At 44.3% G+C, this 19,068-nt stretch overlaps 1 protein-coding gene across 2 annotated transcripts in view; it reads left to right on the top strand.

The window, feature by feature from the left end:
• The window catches only part of RUNX1 (RUNX family transcription factor 1), a 65,019-nt gene that overhangs the window by 27,215 nt on the left and 18,736 nt on the right, over positions 1-19,068 (top strand). Inside the window, exon 4 of one of the 2 annotated variants that reach the window (XM_072344146.1) lies at positions 8,540-8,731. The exons of the other annotated variant lie outside the window; for it this stretch is intronic. Within the exon in view, the coding sequence (XP_072200247.1) occupies positions 8,540-8,731 (192 nt within the window). The remainder of the gene's footprint in view (positions 1-8,539; positions 8,732-19,068) is intronic. 2 annotated transcript variants of the gene reach the window in all.

Genomic DNA, 19,068 nt, shown 5'->3' with positions numbered 1-19,068 from the left:
CTCGGTGCTGCATGGGTCACTGTAAAGCATGTGGAGAGCAGTGCTTGGATGAGTCTGTGTCCACTGATCTTCTACACTGTAGGAGAAAGGGCTGTCTGTTGTACTACAGCACACTGCTTTTTAATGACTGAAACATACCCTAAGGAGCAAGAAGAATGAATACATGGCCCTTGCCTTCTTTAACTGTGGAGCAGATAAGAAGCAGACTGTGAAAATGGGAGGAGACATGAGAAAGAATTTAACTGGCCACAGTAGTAAAGTCTAGTAGTAGAGTTTATACATTTCTATTTTTTTTTAATGGCTTCAGCCCTTTGTTCTTCCCTGGCAGAGTGATGTTGTTGCAGTCCATTAAGCACTAAGCATACCAGGCTGCCTTCTCTGGGCTGACCGGAGTCAGGAGGAGTCAGACAGTGTCATAACCCCAGCATATAAAGCTGCACAAAACTTTTGGTGACCGTGTTGATTTAATTATTGAGGATTCTGTTTGTCTGAGTCTTTCTGCCTCTCCTACCTGCACCCCGGCGTTATGGGCTGTTCCTCATTACCTGCTCTACCTATCTTCGCAATCTAGCCGCAAACAGTTTTGGTTGACCACACCACTTCCCTCTTGAAAGTTAATACTGTTTGACTCATTCTGCACTGCTAACACCAAGCCAAAGAAAACAAGCCAAAGAATAACCTGCTTGTATGCAGTTTGGAAACTTCTCAGAGGCCCTGCTTTCAAAATGCTATACAGTAGCTTACTATATCTCTCTGCAGCTGCAAAGAAAACGAGGAAAGCAAAAAATGGTTCAAGAACCTAAAATAAGGACACGGCAGAACCACATGAATTTATGAGCTTTCAGTGAACTGCCGTCTTGTGTAGGCGCAGTGGCACGTTAGTACAGAGCAGGGACTACTTAGTAACTTACAGATAAAAAGGTTCAACCTCATTTATTTGCAAAAGCAGGTATTCACAGCTGCCATGTGAAAGCACCACCCACTGGCCTTAGGGAAAGTAAAGGTCTTTAGTTCAAGAGAGTTCCTATCCTTCAGTACTACCGTGTTGGTGCAACTCACTGTTCCATATGTTTGGCCTCTCAAAGGCACACAATGAAAGCAAATGCATCCCCACTTTGCACAGCCTTGGCTCAGAGGGCAAGGCTTCAGCTTCATCCCAACTAAGTCTGCGCATTTGATTAGGAGCCTCATCCCCTTCGTTCAGTGGATGTGCAACCATCTTCAGAGGGCTGCTTAAATGGTGGCTCAGTCCTTGCAGTCTGAGATTTGTGTTTCTGCAGCTTTTTCCTTGTACAGAGACCTATTTTTGTGCCACTGTTTTTCTTGGTTGCTGGTGTACTTGTTGGTTGGCTGGTTGTTCCTAATTCTACACCTCCTCTCTCATCCCTATCTTCAACTATTATGTCTCAGCCCATGTCTAGAGGGTATTCTTGTGGCAGTTTGTACGTGTGGGAAGATGCAAACTATAAAGAAACAAAAGAGGATTTTGGCAATGTGCTGCTTAAGTTGAGAGTCATTAAAGTTTTGTCAAGGAGTCAGGATTCTTGGAGCGTATACATCAACATGGGGGAAAGGGAAAAGAAGGCAAAGGGTATTATTTTGCAGACTAATTTAACTTCATGAACAACTTCTTCCATCAAAACTCTTAACTTTCAGTTCCCTTACTTTTACTTCACTGAGTTCAGTTCCCTTACTTTTACTTCACTGAGTCTCTTCCAGAGAAGAGCCTGCTTAATAATTGCCCTCTGACAACAAAAATAGAGGACACCTATATGTCATGTTCATTAGACGTTTTGGTGGACACATGTCAAGCAAAATAGTTGTGCTGTTTTGGTATGGTTTTGTTTCTGCTTTTGTTTTACTGTGTGTTAAGATTTAAGCAGAGGTGTGTTTGTGCTTTGCTGTTTGTTAGTACAGCACAGGCTGTACCAGCAGAGCTGGAGGGGAGGAAGCATCTTTCCTGTCTTGCAGCAATTTCCAAGGTTGCTTTTTCTGGCTGTTGTAATTCAGGATGAGCATGAAGCTTTTCAGGAGTTTGTCAGGATCAGAAAGGCCTGTAGTTGTGCACTTCAGCATGCTTGCCTGAAAGGAGAATGACCAAAAGGTTTTGCCTTTTTTCAGGAAGGGTGCACTCTTCAGCCCACCACCATTCATCTCAAAATGTGGACACTCCCAGTACAGCTGGAGAATTAAATATGGATAGAAATGGAGAGAGAAGGGCTCATAGCTTGTAATTAGGGCTCTCATCTGGAAAACAGGAAACTGAAGTTCCTTTTCTATTACAGACCAGGCAAGATGGGCTTGATTCTGACTCTCAGCTGGGGGAACTAATTTTAAAAAGAAGTAGTAAGGAAAACAGTATTGCTAGGAATATTTAACTCCTATTAAGAAAAAAAAAAAAAAGCATAGGAAGAAAGTGCCCCAGCTGCTCAGCAGGAGCTGCAAGTTACTACTGTGTGTCACTGCTCTGTGATGAGTGTGGGGTGAAAAGCCCCAGTGGAGAGGCCATCAGCTGCCTTGTATTTCCCACAGAGCAGGGTCTGCACTGGTGGAGCTGCTGGAGAGTGAATGTGCCACATGAATCCTTGTTTGCCTTCTTGGCATCACCAGACACTTGCTTAACACACAGCCAAATTGGATTATCGAGTGGAAAAATTAAATGCAGAGCAAAGGATGACACCTGAAATGTCTAGCTTGTCTGCAGTTAGTCAGAACAACAAACAGATTTTCCATAAAGGCACGGAAAGCCCAAGGTTTGCCAGGGAGCTGATAGAAGAAACACAGCTGGAAAGATTTCCTGTTGTCAGTCTGTGTGTGTGTTTGGCATTACATGGTGCTGGCATTACTTGGCATTTGGCTTTTGAAGGACATCTGGATGTTCATTGTGCCAGGAATGGTGCATGTGCATAATGCCCTGTCTCATTCTCACGTTTCCCAGTACCTCGTGCCTAAGGTCATGTTGGGTCTGATGACCAACACTGCTTCTGCTGGTAATTACAGACACAGCACAAGAATGTTTAGCATAATATCCTGTCTGCCGTGATGTTCCTACTGTCTGGAAATAAGGCTTTTCTTACACTGTGCTTAAGAAAAACAGCCAAAAAATATAATTGCTGATGAGTCTACTCAGAGCTCTGTCTACCATTACCCTTATTTCTCCTTGCTGCAGCACTTTTTTAACAGAGGAGAAGGAAAACATCCTATAGCTAGTCTAGTTCCTCTACTAGTAGCATTTTACACAGTATTTATAACGCTGTACAAAAGGTTAGTGTGCTTCGGTGTGCTCCTGCAGCAGTCTCTGCAGTGCCCAAATGTGATATAAGTCCTTTCCAAGTAGTGGAGGCTGTGGAGGAAACCTCTCTTGAGTCTGATTTCATTTTCAAGTGTCATTTTCTAGAGCCCCATAGGCTGCCAGATCAGAACAGTTAGTGAAGTTGTGAAGCTGTAAGCAAGTGCATACCTCTGTACATGATCAGATCGTGTCTGATTTAACACACAGTAAATGGTGCTGCATTGGTTGCTGTAAAATTATGTAAATTATTTTATGGAACACTTGAGACATAGAAAAATATTATTCACTTAGGCATTATTTCCATTTTTGGCAATATATATATTATATATACATATAATTTATTTTACAAGCAGAACAGCTGATTTTCAAACTTTTGCTTTACCCAGCTTTGTAATAGTGCAGAAATACTATGACGCATTTTTGTTTACAAGACTCTGTATATTTTGCACTAAAAAGCATGTGCTCTCATCCTAGAAAAAACGTGAAAGAATACAGTTTCTTCTCAGTCTTCACTGCATACAGAATAATTGAATATATTTTAACTCCGTGGTAAAACACGTTCCTCAATTTATTAGCTGGGCACAATGAAACATAGCTTATTTTCTATCCAGCTACAGCTGGAGCCAAACCAAAGACGCTCACACAAACAGCCCTGTAAAGTGAAGGTGCCTAGATCAGCTTCCAGTGGAGTTCCAAAGCGGTGAGATGTCATGAAACCAAAGCATTGGGTCTGATCGGACCTCCCTGTTTCAGCAAAGCCTGAACAAACACTTTTCCTGTGTATTTCCACTTCTGGGTTGCAGAGGGAGTGAAAAGCCTCCTATTCCATCCTGAGGAAAGAGATGCAGAGTGAGGTGTTCTGCTCCCTCTGGGGACAGGGGGCTGTGCTCAAATTCATTGCGGCTGTCTGCTGCTGAGCACCCACTGCGATTTTGGTAGCTGCAGTGAGCAGAGCAGGAGCACAGAGGGCTTCACACCTCCCCTGGATGTGTGTGGGATGAGGGCTGCCGAGACACATCATTCTGGTTGCTTCAACGTCCAGCACTCCGAGCTGGTGGCTGCTGTCCAAGCTGAGCACTCTGCTGCCTCTTGAAGTCTATAAAACCGAGTTTCCCTCATATAAAGAGGGAAAACACTTTCATGTTGTGTTGATGTCGAAGTATCAGAAAAGCTAATGTTTTCTCTACACTCCTTGTTTAATATTCTGCATTAAAAAAAGAAAAAATCTGCCTGACCTCACTGATGGAGTATTTGAAAGGGATGAGGAGGAAAAAAAAGTCAAGAAGCACCCAATGCTTTCATTTAGCCAAACGGGCTGGATATCCCGTTTATTGTAAGCAAAACCTCAAACTCTACTTCCCCGAGGAAGAAAGAGGCAAAAATGTCACCAGCTCTCCTCTTCACCCTGCCTGGTGCTGGGAGTGCTGTTACTGGGGTGCACAGCAGCTGAGGGAATGGGGGTTGTTCAGTGTGGAGAAGAGGGAGACCTCATCAGTCTCTACAACCACCGGAGAGGAGGCTGTGGTGAGACGGAAGTCAAGCTCTTCTCCCAGGTAACAGCAATAGGATGAGAGGGAATAGCCTCAAGTTGCACCAGGGGAGGTTCATGTTAGGTATTAAGAATTTCTTCATAGTAAGAGCAGTGATGCAGTGGCCCAGGGTGCCCAGGGAGGTGGTGCAGTCACCATCCCTGGAGGTGTTCAAGAGCCGTGTGGATGTGGCACTGAGGGATGTGGGCAGTGGGCATGGTGAGAGTGATCTTAGATGTCTTTGCCAACCTTAACAATTCAATGATTCTATGTCTCTGTGCAGACTAGTGGACTGGGCACAGTGCTGAGCTGAGAGAGTCAGGCATATGCCGCAGGTTCGCTGTCTGACCATGGGCAGGCCACCTTGTTTCCCCGTGATTCAGTTTTCCACTTGTAAAATGGGGATAATAATAGACCTGTGCTTTACAGAGGTGAGCTAAGGACAACTTGACTGCTCCTTAAGCAAGTTATTTAGAGGGTAACTTCAAAGTAAAGCTAATAAACACAAAAACACAAGTCACCCAAGCAAGGCGCTGCCTGTGCATTTATAGTGGCTTGGGAAAACTATTTATATTTGTTACATTTTTCTGACACGGTTCTTCACTTTCCTACCACAAAAACAGGTTCTGTGCTGCTACCTGTAGCAACTGGCAGAGGAGAAAAGGTTGGATAGCTCTTCTGACCTGGGAAAAAAATAAACAAAGGTCACTTCTGTAGCTACATCTGAGATGACAATTCCCTGACGTTATCTGTTGGTAGTTCCCACCACAAAGCTACCACACAGAGACCTAAATAAATAGCTGAGCTGTCCTGAGGAAGAGCCTGCAGGTGCTGATTCCTTGACCAGCTCCAATGACACAGGTGGGGTTCTCATGCAAGCTGCAAGCTGAGGCACCCTCTGTCAATACCGCAGATAGTTAAAATCTGGGGCTTTAGTTGGTGGATGGGCAATGAAGAGACATGTAGAGGTATGTTCTGGAGTAGGGTGCCCTGTGGTAACTCCAGGAGGATGGTGCGCCTTTGGTTAATTTAATTCAGACACAAATGCAGTGCATCAGAGGGGAAGGCTAGTTGCTGCCTAGTTGGCCTGAACATAGCCTGTAGGACCTGCTTGCCTGTGCATGAGGCTGCTGGGCTTTAGGATAGCTTGGGGCCGTGACAGGAGCTGCAGCAGCCTGGCCAGGAGAGAAGAAAGCAGGGTACGAAGAGGTCATGCTGATGACTTAACAGCAGAAAATGGCTGAACTGAATTCAGGATGAGGAGTAAATTACACTGGAGGTATGAATTTGGAAGGATCTAAATCTTGGCTCTGCAAGAACTCAGGTCAGACTGCTGAAGCTTAAACTAATCCAAATGCATGAGTTATTTTACACATCTTGTTATGACTCCATGTGTTCACGTTAAAGCCCAGTGTCAAGAGCAGCATCCGTGCTGCTGAGAACCATAGCGGTTGCTCTTGGCCCACCAGAATATCCAATAGAAGTCTTTTTCATCTTTCTCCCCTCCCTGCGCCGCCTCCTTTTTTCTTTTTGGAAGCCCTAATGGGTCTCTTTAACAGTGAAACCGCTGCTATATAATATGTCTTTTTATATTTTAATTTTTCTTTCCCTCTTGGGATAATTTATAGCACAGTGTGGAATCTGAGACATTTCATGCTGTGCCAAAAGGCCTGGCAACAGGAAGAAACGCCGAGCCACTGAGATTTGGAACCATAATACAAGTTATAAAATTTAATTTTAGAAATGCAGCTACTGGGAACTGTTTTTGAATGTACGTTTTCCCCTTAGTGCATAAAATGGTCTTGTGTCTTGATGACGCTGTTAGGTTGGCATGAAAGAGTGCTCTGTAGAGTAAAGGACATACAGAGCTTTTTGTTGCTTATTCACCGATACACAAAATTGGAAGCTGGGTGTTTATAAATGTTTAGATGTTGAATAGTATGGGAATGTGTGGATTATTTGGAGAAGTTTTGTATCAGTCCGTTTCACTGCCGATGCCTTGAGCTCTGGGAGGACTTGCCAAAGGAGCACAGGAGGTAGACAGGCAAAGGAGGTGGAAATGCACAGAGAGCTGCCAAAAGCAACCTTTTATTGCAAGACGATGAAAATCAGGAGCAGACAGGCAGTGAAATACGATATTTGGCAGAAAATGTGGATAACGCCACTTTCTTCAATGGAGCAAGTAGAACTGAAGATGTCCATTCATTGACCTCTAGGCTAGATATGTGAGATATATTCACATCAGGACAACATGTTTTCATGTAGAAAGGAAGGGGAAAGAATAAGCTACAAAGATTCACAGGGCAGATGATTTCTTGATTTCTTGAGACAAATGCAAAGTGCAGATTTGAGACTGGGGGGAAAAGAGGGTTGATGGCATCCATGTGAAGGTCCAAAGCAGAAAGTGCTCTTTTTGGAGTTGGGGATCCTATTCCATTGGCTGAATACAGATAGGGCTTGGATTTCTCATACTGCTGCTGCAATCAGTATCTTGCTCTCTATTTGAAAAAGCATCTTTGATAGGACAATTTGTGTTTCAAAGACAGTCCTCTTATGGTCTTTCTGCTAAGAGCTTGTTTCCTGTGAACTGTAAGATGGAAGAGGCGATAGGTTAACTCCTAAGAGGGTGCAAATGAAGGTAGAAAATTTGTGTTTTCATCATGCCAAACAGAAAGCAAGTGCTGCAGTGGGTGAGGCATTCTCCATGTGGGCTGTGCAAATTGCTACTGAGCAACGTTACATTTTGTGGCAGCTTTACACTGAGGGTCCCAGAGCAGAGAGCATTGATGGGCAGCAGTTAGAAATGCATTACCTCGCATACTGCTCATTGCTCCTAGTTAAAGCGTATATTGAAACCAGTACTGCCTGTGGCAAGACAGATCTCTGCTCTTCCAGACGAACCTGGATGTACCCCAATGCCATGCTGGAGCAAGGCCTTTCCAACTCCTTTCCTGTCCCCTGGCAGCCCTGTGAGGTCATGGCAGCAGAGTGCCATAAGGACAGCATTCCAAGGCCTGCCCTAGGCCAAGCTCTAGGTCCTACTCCTCCCACCTGGCTGAGGCCAGTGGCACTGTGCTTCATCCTATTCTGCCATGTTAGGGTCTGCTTTCTTATAGTTGGATTTCTGGTGGGACCTCATGTCTTGGAAACTCCTAGTGCTGCTAAGGGAGACTTCGTGACCTTGCAGCTGCAGTTCTGCCAGCTTCTGGTGTTTCTTGTCTATTTCTGTTTGGAAAGCAATTGCTAAAGAGTCCAAAAATGAGATTTATTTGTGTTTGTTATTTTACGGCCCCACAGTACTGAGTACAGTACTTTATGACAGTCTAGGGTTGCATTTCAGATGAGTTACTCTGATGCAGGGTTAGCACAGGGACCACCACAAGTTTCCTTCTGTTATTCATCCTGTCAGATGTTACTTCTTCTATAAAAGCCTCCTCTCCCAGAGTGAGTTGTAGTAAGGAGGCACTGCTGTTTTCAGTGGGCCTGGTTCTTCAGAGTACACCGTGTCATGGGCTGCCCCATGATATGGTTTCAATGCATTGTTTGTTTCTCCTGTCCTTCCAGAGAGGTATTTTCAGTATAACTTCAGATAGCCACTAGCTGCTTAGATACTTCACCAGTGGAGGAGGGGTTTAGAAAGTAAAATTAAAAGAAAAGTCAACGGACCTCATGTATCAGTGAGATTTTCTGATCTTTTTCCCCCCCCCTCCCACAATAGGACATCGTCAGAAACTAGATGAGCAGACAAAGCCCGGGAGCTTGTCCTTTTCAGAGCGCCTGAGTGAACTGGAGCAGTTGCGTCGTACGGCCATGAGGGTCAGCCCACACCACCCAGCCCCCACACCCAACCCACGAGCCTCCTTGAACCACACCACTGCTTTTAACCCTCAGCCTCAGAGTCAGATTCAGGGTAAGTACCCAAAATCCTCCCCTGCTCACCCAGCACCTGCCCAGCCCCGCTGAGAGCTCCTGGGCTCAGAGGCACATTCTGCCTTGTTCCCATCTCTCTTTTTTGGCTGTCCCGAGACTCGTAGACACCTTGCAAGTCTTTGTTTTCTTGCAAAGGTGCATTAACACAGGCTTTTTTAATATTTATAGGTGTATTACTTGATGGGTGGTTATCAATTAATTGTGTGCTTGAATGAGACAGATGTGCTGTCAGGGCCTTGATTTGGCCTTTCAAGGGAGGCAGTCACAAAGAAAGCTTTAGGCAAAGGACCCTAGAGCCAAGACCTGAATGTGAGAGGGCTGGTTTGAACTTATTTCTGGGGTTGGTGGTTATCCATTGGGTTGTATTTGATCAAAAGCTTATAAAATGATGACTCTGGAGCCCAATTTCCTCTGAGATGGAGGTTCACATATGCCAGTGAAACCAAGCAACCCAGTTGGAAACCTTATCTGCCTCTGCTGGATCTGAGCCTGTCTCTGCTAAGATCAAATCTGCCACCAAAATCTGTAAGCAAAGAATCAGATCACTACAGTCAGCTGATTTTGATTTGCAAAATGCATATCAAGGTGCAGATTCACAGTGAGATGCCCACCAGAGGAAGGATGCAGCATGGTACTTGTTACAGTGAGAGCTGTTCTCAGTGTAGTTTTCCTCTCCTCTTCTGCCCAGAATGAATTGGTCATAGTTGAGGGGAGAGAGATTTCTTCAACAGTCACTTTTTTTGGTATTCGTTTTTAAAGTCAAGGTTTACTTTTGTGCATACATAAAAGGTTATTGCTTATAGAATATAATGCATGATGCCTCAAGGGAGGTCTTTGGCCCACTGATATGTATTGCAAACCTGCTGTTGACTTCACAGGGAGCAGAAGTGTGCATTTTTGAGACGTATACATTGTTGTAAAAGGCAGGGAAAACAAACAAACAACAGAGAAGGACCTCAAAGTATCTTCCTTCCCTGGATCTAGTCCTTCAACTTGCCAACCCGCAACTCTCACCTCCTTTGCCATTCTGAGCTGTAGATCAGGCTATACTGTGAGCTTCTGCATACAGCTCAGCTCCTTCAAAAGCTAATGCCCATGCTGCAGTGACTGCTCAGCCTGCAGCTCTGTGTGTGGAGGTATCAGTCACAGACTTGCATTCCTTGGCTTCTTGGGAACTCTATATGCTTAGCAGAGTATCAGGTTCGGCCATGCTTATCCCCCTTCCCTTGTTTTGCATGGAGGTCCCTTGTTGGGATGGCTTCTCGCCTTTCTGGGGACTCAGCTGCTCACTCCAGAAATACATTTAGTATGTTGCTCTACTTCGCTATCCATGAATGTGGTTTTAATACATGTCACCTGCAGATGTAGCTCTGAAGGCGGCAGCAGTTGAGCTGGTAGTGTTTCCTCATTGGTGCCCTCCTCCAAAGCTTCCTCTGAGTTCCCCCTAGTCTCTGTGTCCACAATTGTATGTTATGCTGGGACCTCCTTGAGCGACTTGTTGAAACTGCAGTCTCTGCTGGTGAAATAAACTCAAGTCCAAATCCTCTGTGATGCTGGGCTCCTGCTGTGGGCACCTTTTGGCTGTCAGGGCTCATCTTTGCCCTTCTGTAGCAACAGGGCAAAGGGGCTGGATGGTGACCGAGCTGCACCACCACTGTATATTTGTCAGTGCTGAAAGGGGGGCTGGCTGTCAGGCTGGTCTGCTGGGGGATATCTAGAGAACTGGGGTGTTTCCATTTGTATTTTTTTATGTTTCAGAATGAGATCCCCAAAATGACATGCTTCTGACCCTTTGAGAGCACAGGGTGCTTTATATGTGGGCAGGAGACAAAAAAGCCCATGCATTGCTAGTAGCAATGGAGCAGCGTCACATCGTGCTTTAACTCACACCATTATGAATCACAGGCTACTCCTCTCTTCATCCAAGCCCAATTATCTTTTTCAAAAAAGCAAAACTAACTCAAAATAGACAACTCAGAATAGTTTTTGGATTTAAAGGGGCAGGTTGCCATGCCACTAAACCACTGTTTATTTGTTGAGGTTTTCGTCTATAAAAGGATTGAGGTTAATTTTAACTTCCTATTTTACCCAGTCTTGAAGCTGAGCATAAAGCTGCTTGTGTCATGGATACAAGTCCAAGCAAGTAAAGAGACCATAAATTGCTATAATCGAGTTTTATGCTTCTTTCATATCACAAGGAGCAAGCGAGTACACCTGTTCATTTAAAACTTCTAACCATAACCAATTCACAGACAAAAGGGGAACAAAAGGGGAGAGAAGGCTTCCACCACATCACACATGTTTTAAGTTGAAAGATTACTTTGTGCAAGTACTGAGCGTATCGTGTCAAAGGCTTTGACCCAGCTCACAGCATAAGGAAATGCAGTTAGAGCTCAGACAGCAGCTAACACTTCATCCTTAACTCACCCCTTCCTTTGCTCAGAGGAAGAGAAAATAGAGCTCTGTCATCTGGGTTGGGTGTTGCTATTTGTGAAAGTTTAGGCAAAACCCTTGCAGAGCATTGGAATTTACACATGCAATAAATGTAAATCTTAATATGTATTATGGTTGAGTTTCTCCTAATACCTGGTCTGAACCAGACGGTAAATATATGATTAGTAATTTTACAGTGGTTAATGTTAACTGGAGTAGGTAGATCCATAATGCAGGACTTTTAAAAATATGAATTCATATGGTTCCTTTGTAGTACGATTTTTTTTTAAGGGCCAATAGAAATGTTTTATATCTGTAAGTCATCCGCCTCGGAAGGTATTCCTCTAAGGCAATAACACGGAGCTAATAAATAGCCTAAGCAAATTAGGAGGTTAGGAATATCATCCTAAAATGTTTGCAATTAAATTACTTCAACCATTTTTATTTTCACATTATCCCTGTGAAGGCTTCCAACTAGTGATTTGTTAATTACCTGCTAGTTGGAAAAAATAGATAGAATAAAGCTATTTTTCCTGTCTGTACGGAAGCTGTATGCTTCTGTTTCTGTTTATGCTTTTATAGCCCTAGAAATATTTGAGCTCTCTTGCTCACTCTTTTTTTTTTTTAAGTTTTGTAACCTTATATGTTAAGTTTCAGCTGGGACCGTGTTTTTATGAGCAAGACTCAAATCCCTGGAAACGAGAGTCTGTAATAAAACTGCTGACAGATCTTTAACCAAAGCAGCAGAACCAGCACCGATGGCAAAGTAACAGAGATCGTGTCGAGATCAGCTTTTTGAATTAGCAAAAAAACTTAACGATGGAGAGATTATTTTGTTACAGGCCAGCCTTTTGTCTTCCTCCAGGTGCACTGCGCTTTGTTGAGGAGACATTTCAAGGTCTTTGCTATCGTAATCTTGCTCTACTAAAAACAGCCTGAGTTTATCTGGGTTCCCATGAACGAGGGAAACGCACTAGTGGAGTCAAGGGCGGTGTTTAAGCGTGGGGAATTAAGGCAGCTTTGTTCTTGCTATGATTGCATCCTGTCCCAGTTCCTAATATTTCCACTTTGAATCAGCTCAGCAAGACGCAGGTTAGCAGAGCCAGAAGCATATACAAGGCAGCTCTCATCCAAGACAGATGCACGGCCTCCCAGGATCCCAGACTCGCCAGCCCTGCCCCCTGTGCAATATGCTAAATGCCTGTATGTTCACATCCAGTGGAGCCGTGTCTGCCTCTCCTTGCCATTCCCTCAGCATATCATTGTGTTTCCACTTGATTAACCACCGGACCTCTCCATCCCAAAATATACTCTCAGGTATCTCAAGCAAGTTCCACCAGAACTTGGCATCCTGCCTATCAGCACCTTCCCTGACCAGCAGGGCTGTGGCAGGAGGCCATCGGCAGCCCTGATGTCATCTCCCAGCAACACATCCAGGGATGCAGTGCTCCAGTGCTTTTTCCTAGATGCCCAGAGCTCACCTCCCCAGCTCCAGAGCAACATTTCTGTACCATAAGACAGGCTGCTTGAATTTTGTGAGTGGCCAGGACACATCCCTTCAATGGAGACACTGGGGGTGGGCAAGCAACATGCTGGAAGTACATGAGAACAAAGCAGGAGGACAATAGGTGAAGGAGAGGTGAAGCCACCCTGGTGCTGAGGACCCAAAGGCTTGAGTGCCATGACCACTGGGAGGTCGGAGGAAATTTGGTGAATGAGTGTTGTTGTTACAAAATATTTGTAAAGCAGATCTGTTTAGCTGGCTCTGTCAAGAGGAGATGTTATAGGGAGAAATACCTTTTCACTGAAAGCACAATAGGTTTTGTTGATTCATCTTTATGTCTCGACAGATAATGCTTTAATATTGCCATGAATAACCTCAGCAGCTTTTCTCTTTAAAGGGTACAGTGTCATTAGAAGCAGACTCACCCTACTGTTTATTTGCTGTGTCATAAACCAGGTTCCATGTGAAAGGATGAGCAGAATGATGCATGAACCATGCATGAACCATGCAGATTAGCTTACTGAAAGCCATTCTCCTCTCATTCAGTCTAACAGAATTCTACTCAGGGAAAAAAATCAGTCCTCTTTCATGACCCCTACTAACAAATCTGGGTAAACCTCCTTCTGAAGGGTGCCCAAGCCTATCCCATAGTTCTGAAAGCACACGTGCTGTTGTTTTCGTCCAGAGTTACTCATGTTGACCAAATTGGAGCATGTTTTACAGAAGTTTGCTTGAAAGCATAAAATATAAGGGAATATCATTAATATGACTCTTTGCCATTTGCAGAAGCAGAAAGCTAAGCTGTGTAGCACTTCTGGCCAAGCAAGACTTCTCATTTTGCTGTGAAACTAACACCTTCCATATCTGTATCTTGGAGAATGTTTGTGAGGTTGTAGCATATATAGAATGTATTCTATAGAATGGAAAAAGATGGGTTGTAAATATCTCTGCTAAAGACATAAGCGAGAGGTATACGTAGTAAATAACCCTCAGCTTCATTGGGTTCATTGTTTTTTGGCTGCAGCCCTTCACATGGCTTTTCACTTTGCCATTTCATCCTTTGTGGAAATAGGCTCCTTGCATCAAGATGTATGGCATTCATTTAATCTTAAAAGTTCTTAACACCAGTTGGGTCTTTTCCAAATATTATTAATTTTGACAGGAATAAAATATTGTTACCTGCTGAGCCTTTGCTTGTGTGCAGGGCTGGTTCTCTGTGACATAAGAGAGAGACTGTTAATAGCCAGAAGTTGCTCAGAAACAAGAGTGGTCTCAAGGAATTCCCTGTGTTTGGCATTAGAAACTTTAATTCCACCATCACCTCCCCATCATCTTCTCACCTGTCTGAAGCAGGACCCTGTTTTGCCATTTTCATGTACCATAGGTGGGATGCTTCATTCATAGCAAGACAGAAATGTCTAGACAAATCTCATCTGAGATTTGATCCATGATCGCCCAGTGTCCAAGAAAAATTAAGCACTGGGTGTAAAATGAACTGTTTGATAGGAGGAGCACAGAGCTTACTTTAAAGAGATCAGAAGTTGGGTTTATTGAGGGCATCAAAACAAAGGCTGTGTGCAAAGATAGTTGCAGTCAGTGAACACAGCAAAGGGACACCAGGGAGGGGGGATCCCTGTTTGTGCTGAAAGACCACTCTGTCTTGGGAGCAAGTGGTTATTCTCTAAGTTGGCCATCAATGAATTTAGGCAGGAAATTGGAAGATGGTTCTCAGGTATTTGTGCAGTGCTGGCAGCCTTCCAGGGGGTGATAAGAGACAAAAAGGTGTAATTTAAGACATATCTTATTGTTATGTAAATGCACAATATAGGATGTGGCTGGACTGCATGACCCCAGAGATGCTTTCGGGGCTCATATTTTGTTCTGCTCAATCAATTCCCTGCACCTGTGGCTTCAACAAGACCAAATGAGGGACAGTTCATTCTCTGGAACAGGCAATGGAAGACTCAGGAATGTTGTCAGTGCTCTGCTCAGTCACCTCTCAGAACTGAGACACAGTCTTTGCCTGTAGATTCCCAGTGTCTTCTTGGCTCCCACCTTCATCACCATGTCTCCAACAGTCCCAGGACAGACCTCAGCCAGCTCCCCAGCACCAGCACTGCATGTGGGTAGCCAGGGCTACAAACCTTGTACCTTGAGGAGAAGACCTCCCCCGGTCTTGTGGCAGGAAGCCATCCTTGAGGGTTTGGATCCCCCAGCCACATATCAGAGCCTCCCCAGCTTGTTAGAGCTGAGGCAGCGCTAGGCGAGGAGGTAAGCTCCTCAGCCCCAAGCAGCATGCACAGCTGCAGGGCACCAGCCTTACTCAGAGTCCCTGCCTGCCTCTTTGCATGCAGCTCTCAAATAAAAATAAAAAAATAAAAAAATTTAAAAAGGCTTGAAACCCTTTTTCATCAACTTAACACCCTAATGGAAAGAGTTATGTAATGATGTTTAATCCAGAAGATTTCCAAGTGTCGATATATATCAAAGATACCGATCTTTGTATTCCAATTGCCTGGCACTTCCTGAGGTTATAAAAGCAGTAGATAAGGCAGCAAATATGTTCTCAGTCCCCAAGCAACATCTCCACTTACACGAATTTTCCTTATGTTTTTTTCTTTTATATCCTCAACACGGCACATCCTAAAGCACACCTTTTACTGAAGACATGACATGAAGCCTTGGTTTTTAAGCAGAAGGAAGGAGCTTAAAAATGTTCTGTTGCTGTTGTTGTTGTTGAAGGTTTTGCCTAAGGTTTGACAGAGCCATTCTGCATACGTTCTGGCAAGCTGTTTGGAACACAAAAACTTTAAAGAGTTTTTAGGAAAACTCATCACACCAGAAAGGCGTCTTAGCAAGATTTTAGTTAGGTGGCCGAGCATCTTGACCCCAGAGAAATCAGTGTCAATGACAGAGATGCCTTTGGAAATGCCCCTAGCTGCCTCACCAGATCTTTTGGGTGGTGATTCAACTTGGCAGCCACAGTTCTATTTTTCATTAGTCAGTCCACTGTCTCTTGCCACATGATAGCTATGTTGAGCCGATGGATGCCACTAGAGAAACTCAGCTTGCAGGTAGGAACAAGTATCCCCATTTCACCTCTTCAATTTCACAGCAGATCTCTCCGTTTTACTTAGTTTTGCCATTTCTGAATCACTAATCCAAACTCCCCTCTCCACTGCAAAAGTGTAGGCGCTCTTTGACATGGTACAAGAACCCTGTAGGTGCATTATTGTTACCCCACGTAAGTGCTTTCAGTGCTCACTGTGATGGTCAGAGACAAGAGTGAATTCCCTGGGCTCATTTCTTGCTTCCTTCACACCCCTACAGCACAGCAGTGCTGGAGACACCTTTCTGAGCTGCTGCCTCTGGGTTCTCTTCTTGGTTGCTCACTTCTGGGGCAGTGGAGAGGCTCAGCATCCTTCAGGATGGCAGCTTCCATCCAGCCTCCCCTGAGCCATGCTCTATCGTACCTCTGTGACATTTCATATCTTCTGATGATCTGTGTCACTGAGCTCTCTTGATTTTCCATGGGAACATCTTACCCCAGCTCACCATTTCTCTTCCTCACAGCAGCAAAGGCCCACCTGTTGCGGCAATATGCTGAAGCTGCCTAAAGCAAATATCCCTGCTTGCCCCACTGCCCTGAACCTTGGAGGGCAGAAAGTGGCTGTATGCTCAACAGCATTCTAGCATTTGAGGCAGATGCTTTTTGTTTTTTGGGGTTATCCCTTACTAGCCATCGAAGGAAATTCTTGGCCTTTGAATAGCCCAATTGTGATGAAGATTAAAAGCACTGATTGCAAAACTCTGGTAAATAAAATCTCTTAGTTCTTTACTGACAAATCCAGTTTCTTTCCATAGCATTCTTCTCTTTAATCCCCTCTTGGCAGAACATGACATGTTTTGATACCAGAGCTCAAATTACCTCCCATGGTAAATAAAACAAACAAAAAATAAATAAATAAGAACTCCTTACCCTAAAAACAAACACCCACTGAAACCAGCTTATTATTCAGCTGCTGCTGCTGCCCATGTGCCAGAAGATACTGCTTTGATTTTGTAATTGAATGCATTGTTTTCTGTCAAATACTGTATTGAGCCTTTCCAAACCCAAAATGCTGTAGTGAGCACAGGCACCCCTAAAACTTGCAGTTTAGAACATAAAGAAGGTAGCAAATGAGAAGACTAACACACAAGTTGGTGATGTGAATCCACCAGACCTTCTCATTTTTCATCTCGGTGACTTCCACTCCACTCAGTATGCTGGATCTCTATGTGGAGCTCATTCAGGCTCTGGGGATGAGCCCTCCAGCTCCAGTAGGATTTCATCCATAGGGCAGGGGCTCCCTCAGAGCATCAAGTGCAGGCATGCCCTTGCCTCTTCCGCTGCCATGTCTTTAACATGGTGTTACGTCAAGTCACTCTCCTCCAGTAATCCCCCGTGTGTCGAGGGTTCACAGGGCTCTTCTCACATGACTGAGTACACAATACACCCTTAGTAAACTTACTCGTGGGTTTTCCCTATATGTGTTCAGTATATTATGACCCCTACAAATGGAGATTGTTTGCATGCGGAAAACAGTGTTCTTGGATATGCTTTGTAAAATAGTCAGTTCTGTGGGGAAGCCACACTGTATAGTCAGTAGAGGATTGCTTCCGTCTGACCTTTTTTGTTCTGTATATACATCTCTTCACTTAAAAGCACTGAAAAACATAAGCATGGGGAATAGATCCATTAAAAAATTGTGGGTTTGCTCTGAAGGTCAGCATGATTTCTAACTGTAAATGCCTAGGTCTGTTTCGGAGGTTTATCTGTACTGGGCAACACAATCAGTTCAAGATTGGTGATTCTGAGAGCTTGCAGGTCTTGGGGTTCAACTCCAAGCACTTTCAAGGCGCCTGGATTCCAGAAAAAGGGTAGCTTTGAATGTCTTTGATTAGGTATCTAAAAATGGAACTTGATCACTAGGCATGCTTTATAATCTAAACCATTGTGGTTTACTTCCTTTGTATTTTAAAGTAAGTACAATTAGCAGAGCTTTTAGGAATGACTTGGCCAGATTAGGTTCCCTCATTTCTTGATGATCAAGTTCAAGTGATGAATGAAAAATACCGAAGCCAAAATCCTTCTTATAGAAAAAAGTTGTATATTCACTGCTTTATTCATTTATAAGTTCCCGGTATTCAAAGAAGTTGCTGTAAATTGGTATGTCCTTTGAACTGTAGAAGAGACAACGTTTTGTCAGCAGTGATGCTTCCTTTTATTAGTATAATGGTGATTTATAACTAGCTGAACAAGTATGGCATTTATCATGATTTCAGTTCTCATTGCATAAGCTTACTGAAGTGCATTTAATTTGAAAACTCCGAAGCCCAAATGATGATCCTCATTCAGCAGTAAAGCACGAGAACAGCTGCTCAAAAGAACAGCCTCTTTGACATCCTTGAGACCTACATGTACATGAGCAATTTAACACGCAAAACCACGTGCAGATTCAGACCCTGTATTAATGACTTTATGGGGAAAGTATCAACCAGAAAACCATACTACTCTACTGTACACTGTAAAAGTGAACACTTGTATTAACTTGAAAAAGAACCACATAAAAGGGACTTTTCAGATGAGTGCAAATGAGGATTAGCCAGCTAGCGTTCACCTAGATACAAATGGAGTGCTAGCAGATTGCCTCCTCTGCAAACACTGTTTTGAAAAACCCTCTTCCAGCTTGTAAGCACCTACCTAGGCTACTGAGCCAAGCTCTTGTGATGGTGGCGTTCCCCAACCACCACCCCTGCAAGCCCTCCCATTGCCTAGCCAGAGGATAAGATTACAAATGGATGTGGCAGGGAACCAGCCTGGGACCTGCAGCTGTGTCAGGGTCAGGAGCCAGCCCTAGTCCCAGGAAGTCTGTCAGCAGTCTTCAGTTGACAAGAGACCGTGTTGGGAAATGCAAGAACTGAGTGATCTGCTCACAGGACAGAGGAACAGGTGATGCCTGAGATGAGGGCTTGCAGCCATCCCAGTGGGGGCACACAGATCTTCCACAGAAAAGGGCTGTGGTGTGAGCACAACTGAGGGAGCAGGCTTCTGCAATGACATAGCCACTAGTCAGGGGCTTGGTGCTCCAACCTGCAAGCATGTTGGGAGCACGCATTTCATATGCCAGCTGTGTGTTGTTCCTCACACAAGGTACAAGAAAACAGGGCAGGATCCATCACCAGGAGCATAGGGAGAAAATAGGCAGAGCAAAGCCTTGGGCACAGCAAGAGGGCTGGGCCTGTGCTGGGTCACCCCTGGGTGACTGAGGCTGGGGTGGCACGTGGGATCACTCCTGCATGTGGCTGAGCCATCAGCTGCACCTGCACTGCCCGCCCAT

Source organism: Excalfactoria chinensis, chromosome 1 (genome assembly GCF_039878825.1).
Source record: "Excalfactoria chinensis isolate bCotChi1 chromosome 1, bCotChi1.hap2, whole genome shotgun sequence".
NCBI lineage: Eukaryota > Metazoa > Chordata > Aves > Galliformes > Phasianidae > Excalfactoria > Excalfactoria chinensis.
This window is presented reverse-complemented; position numbering and strand designations above follow the sequence as displayed.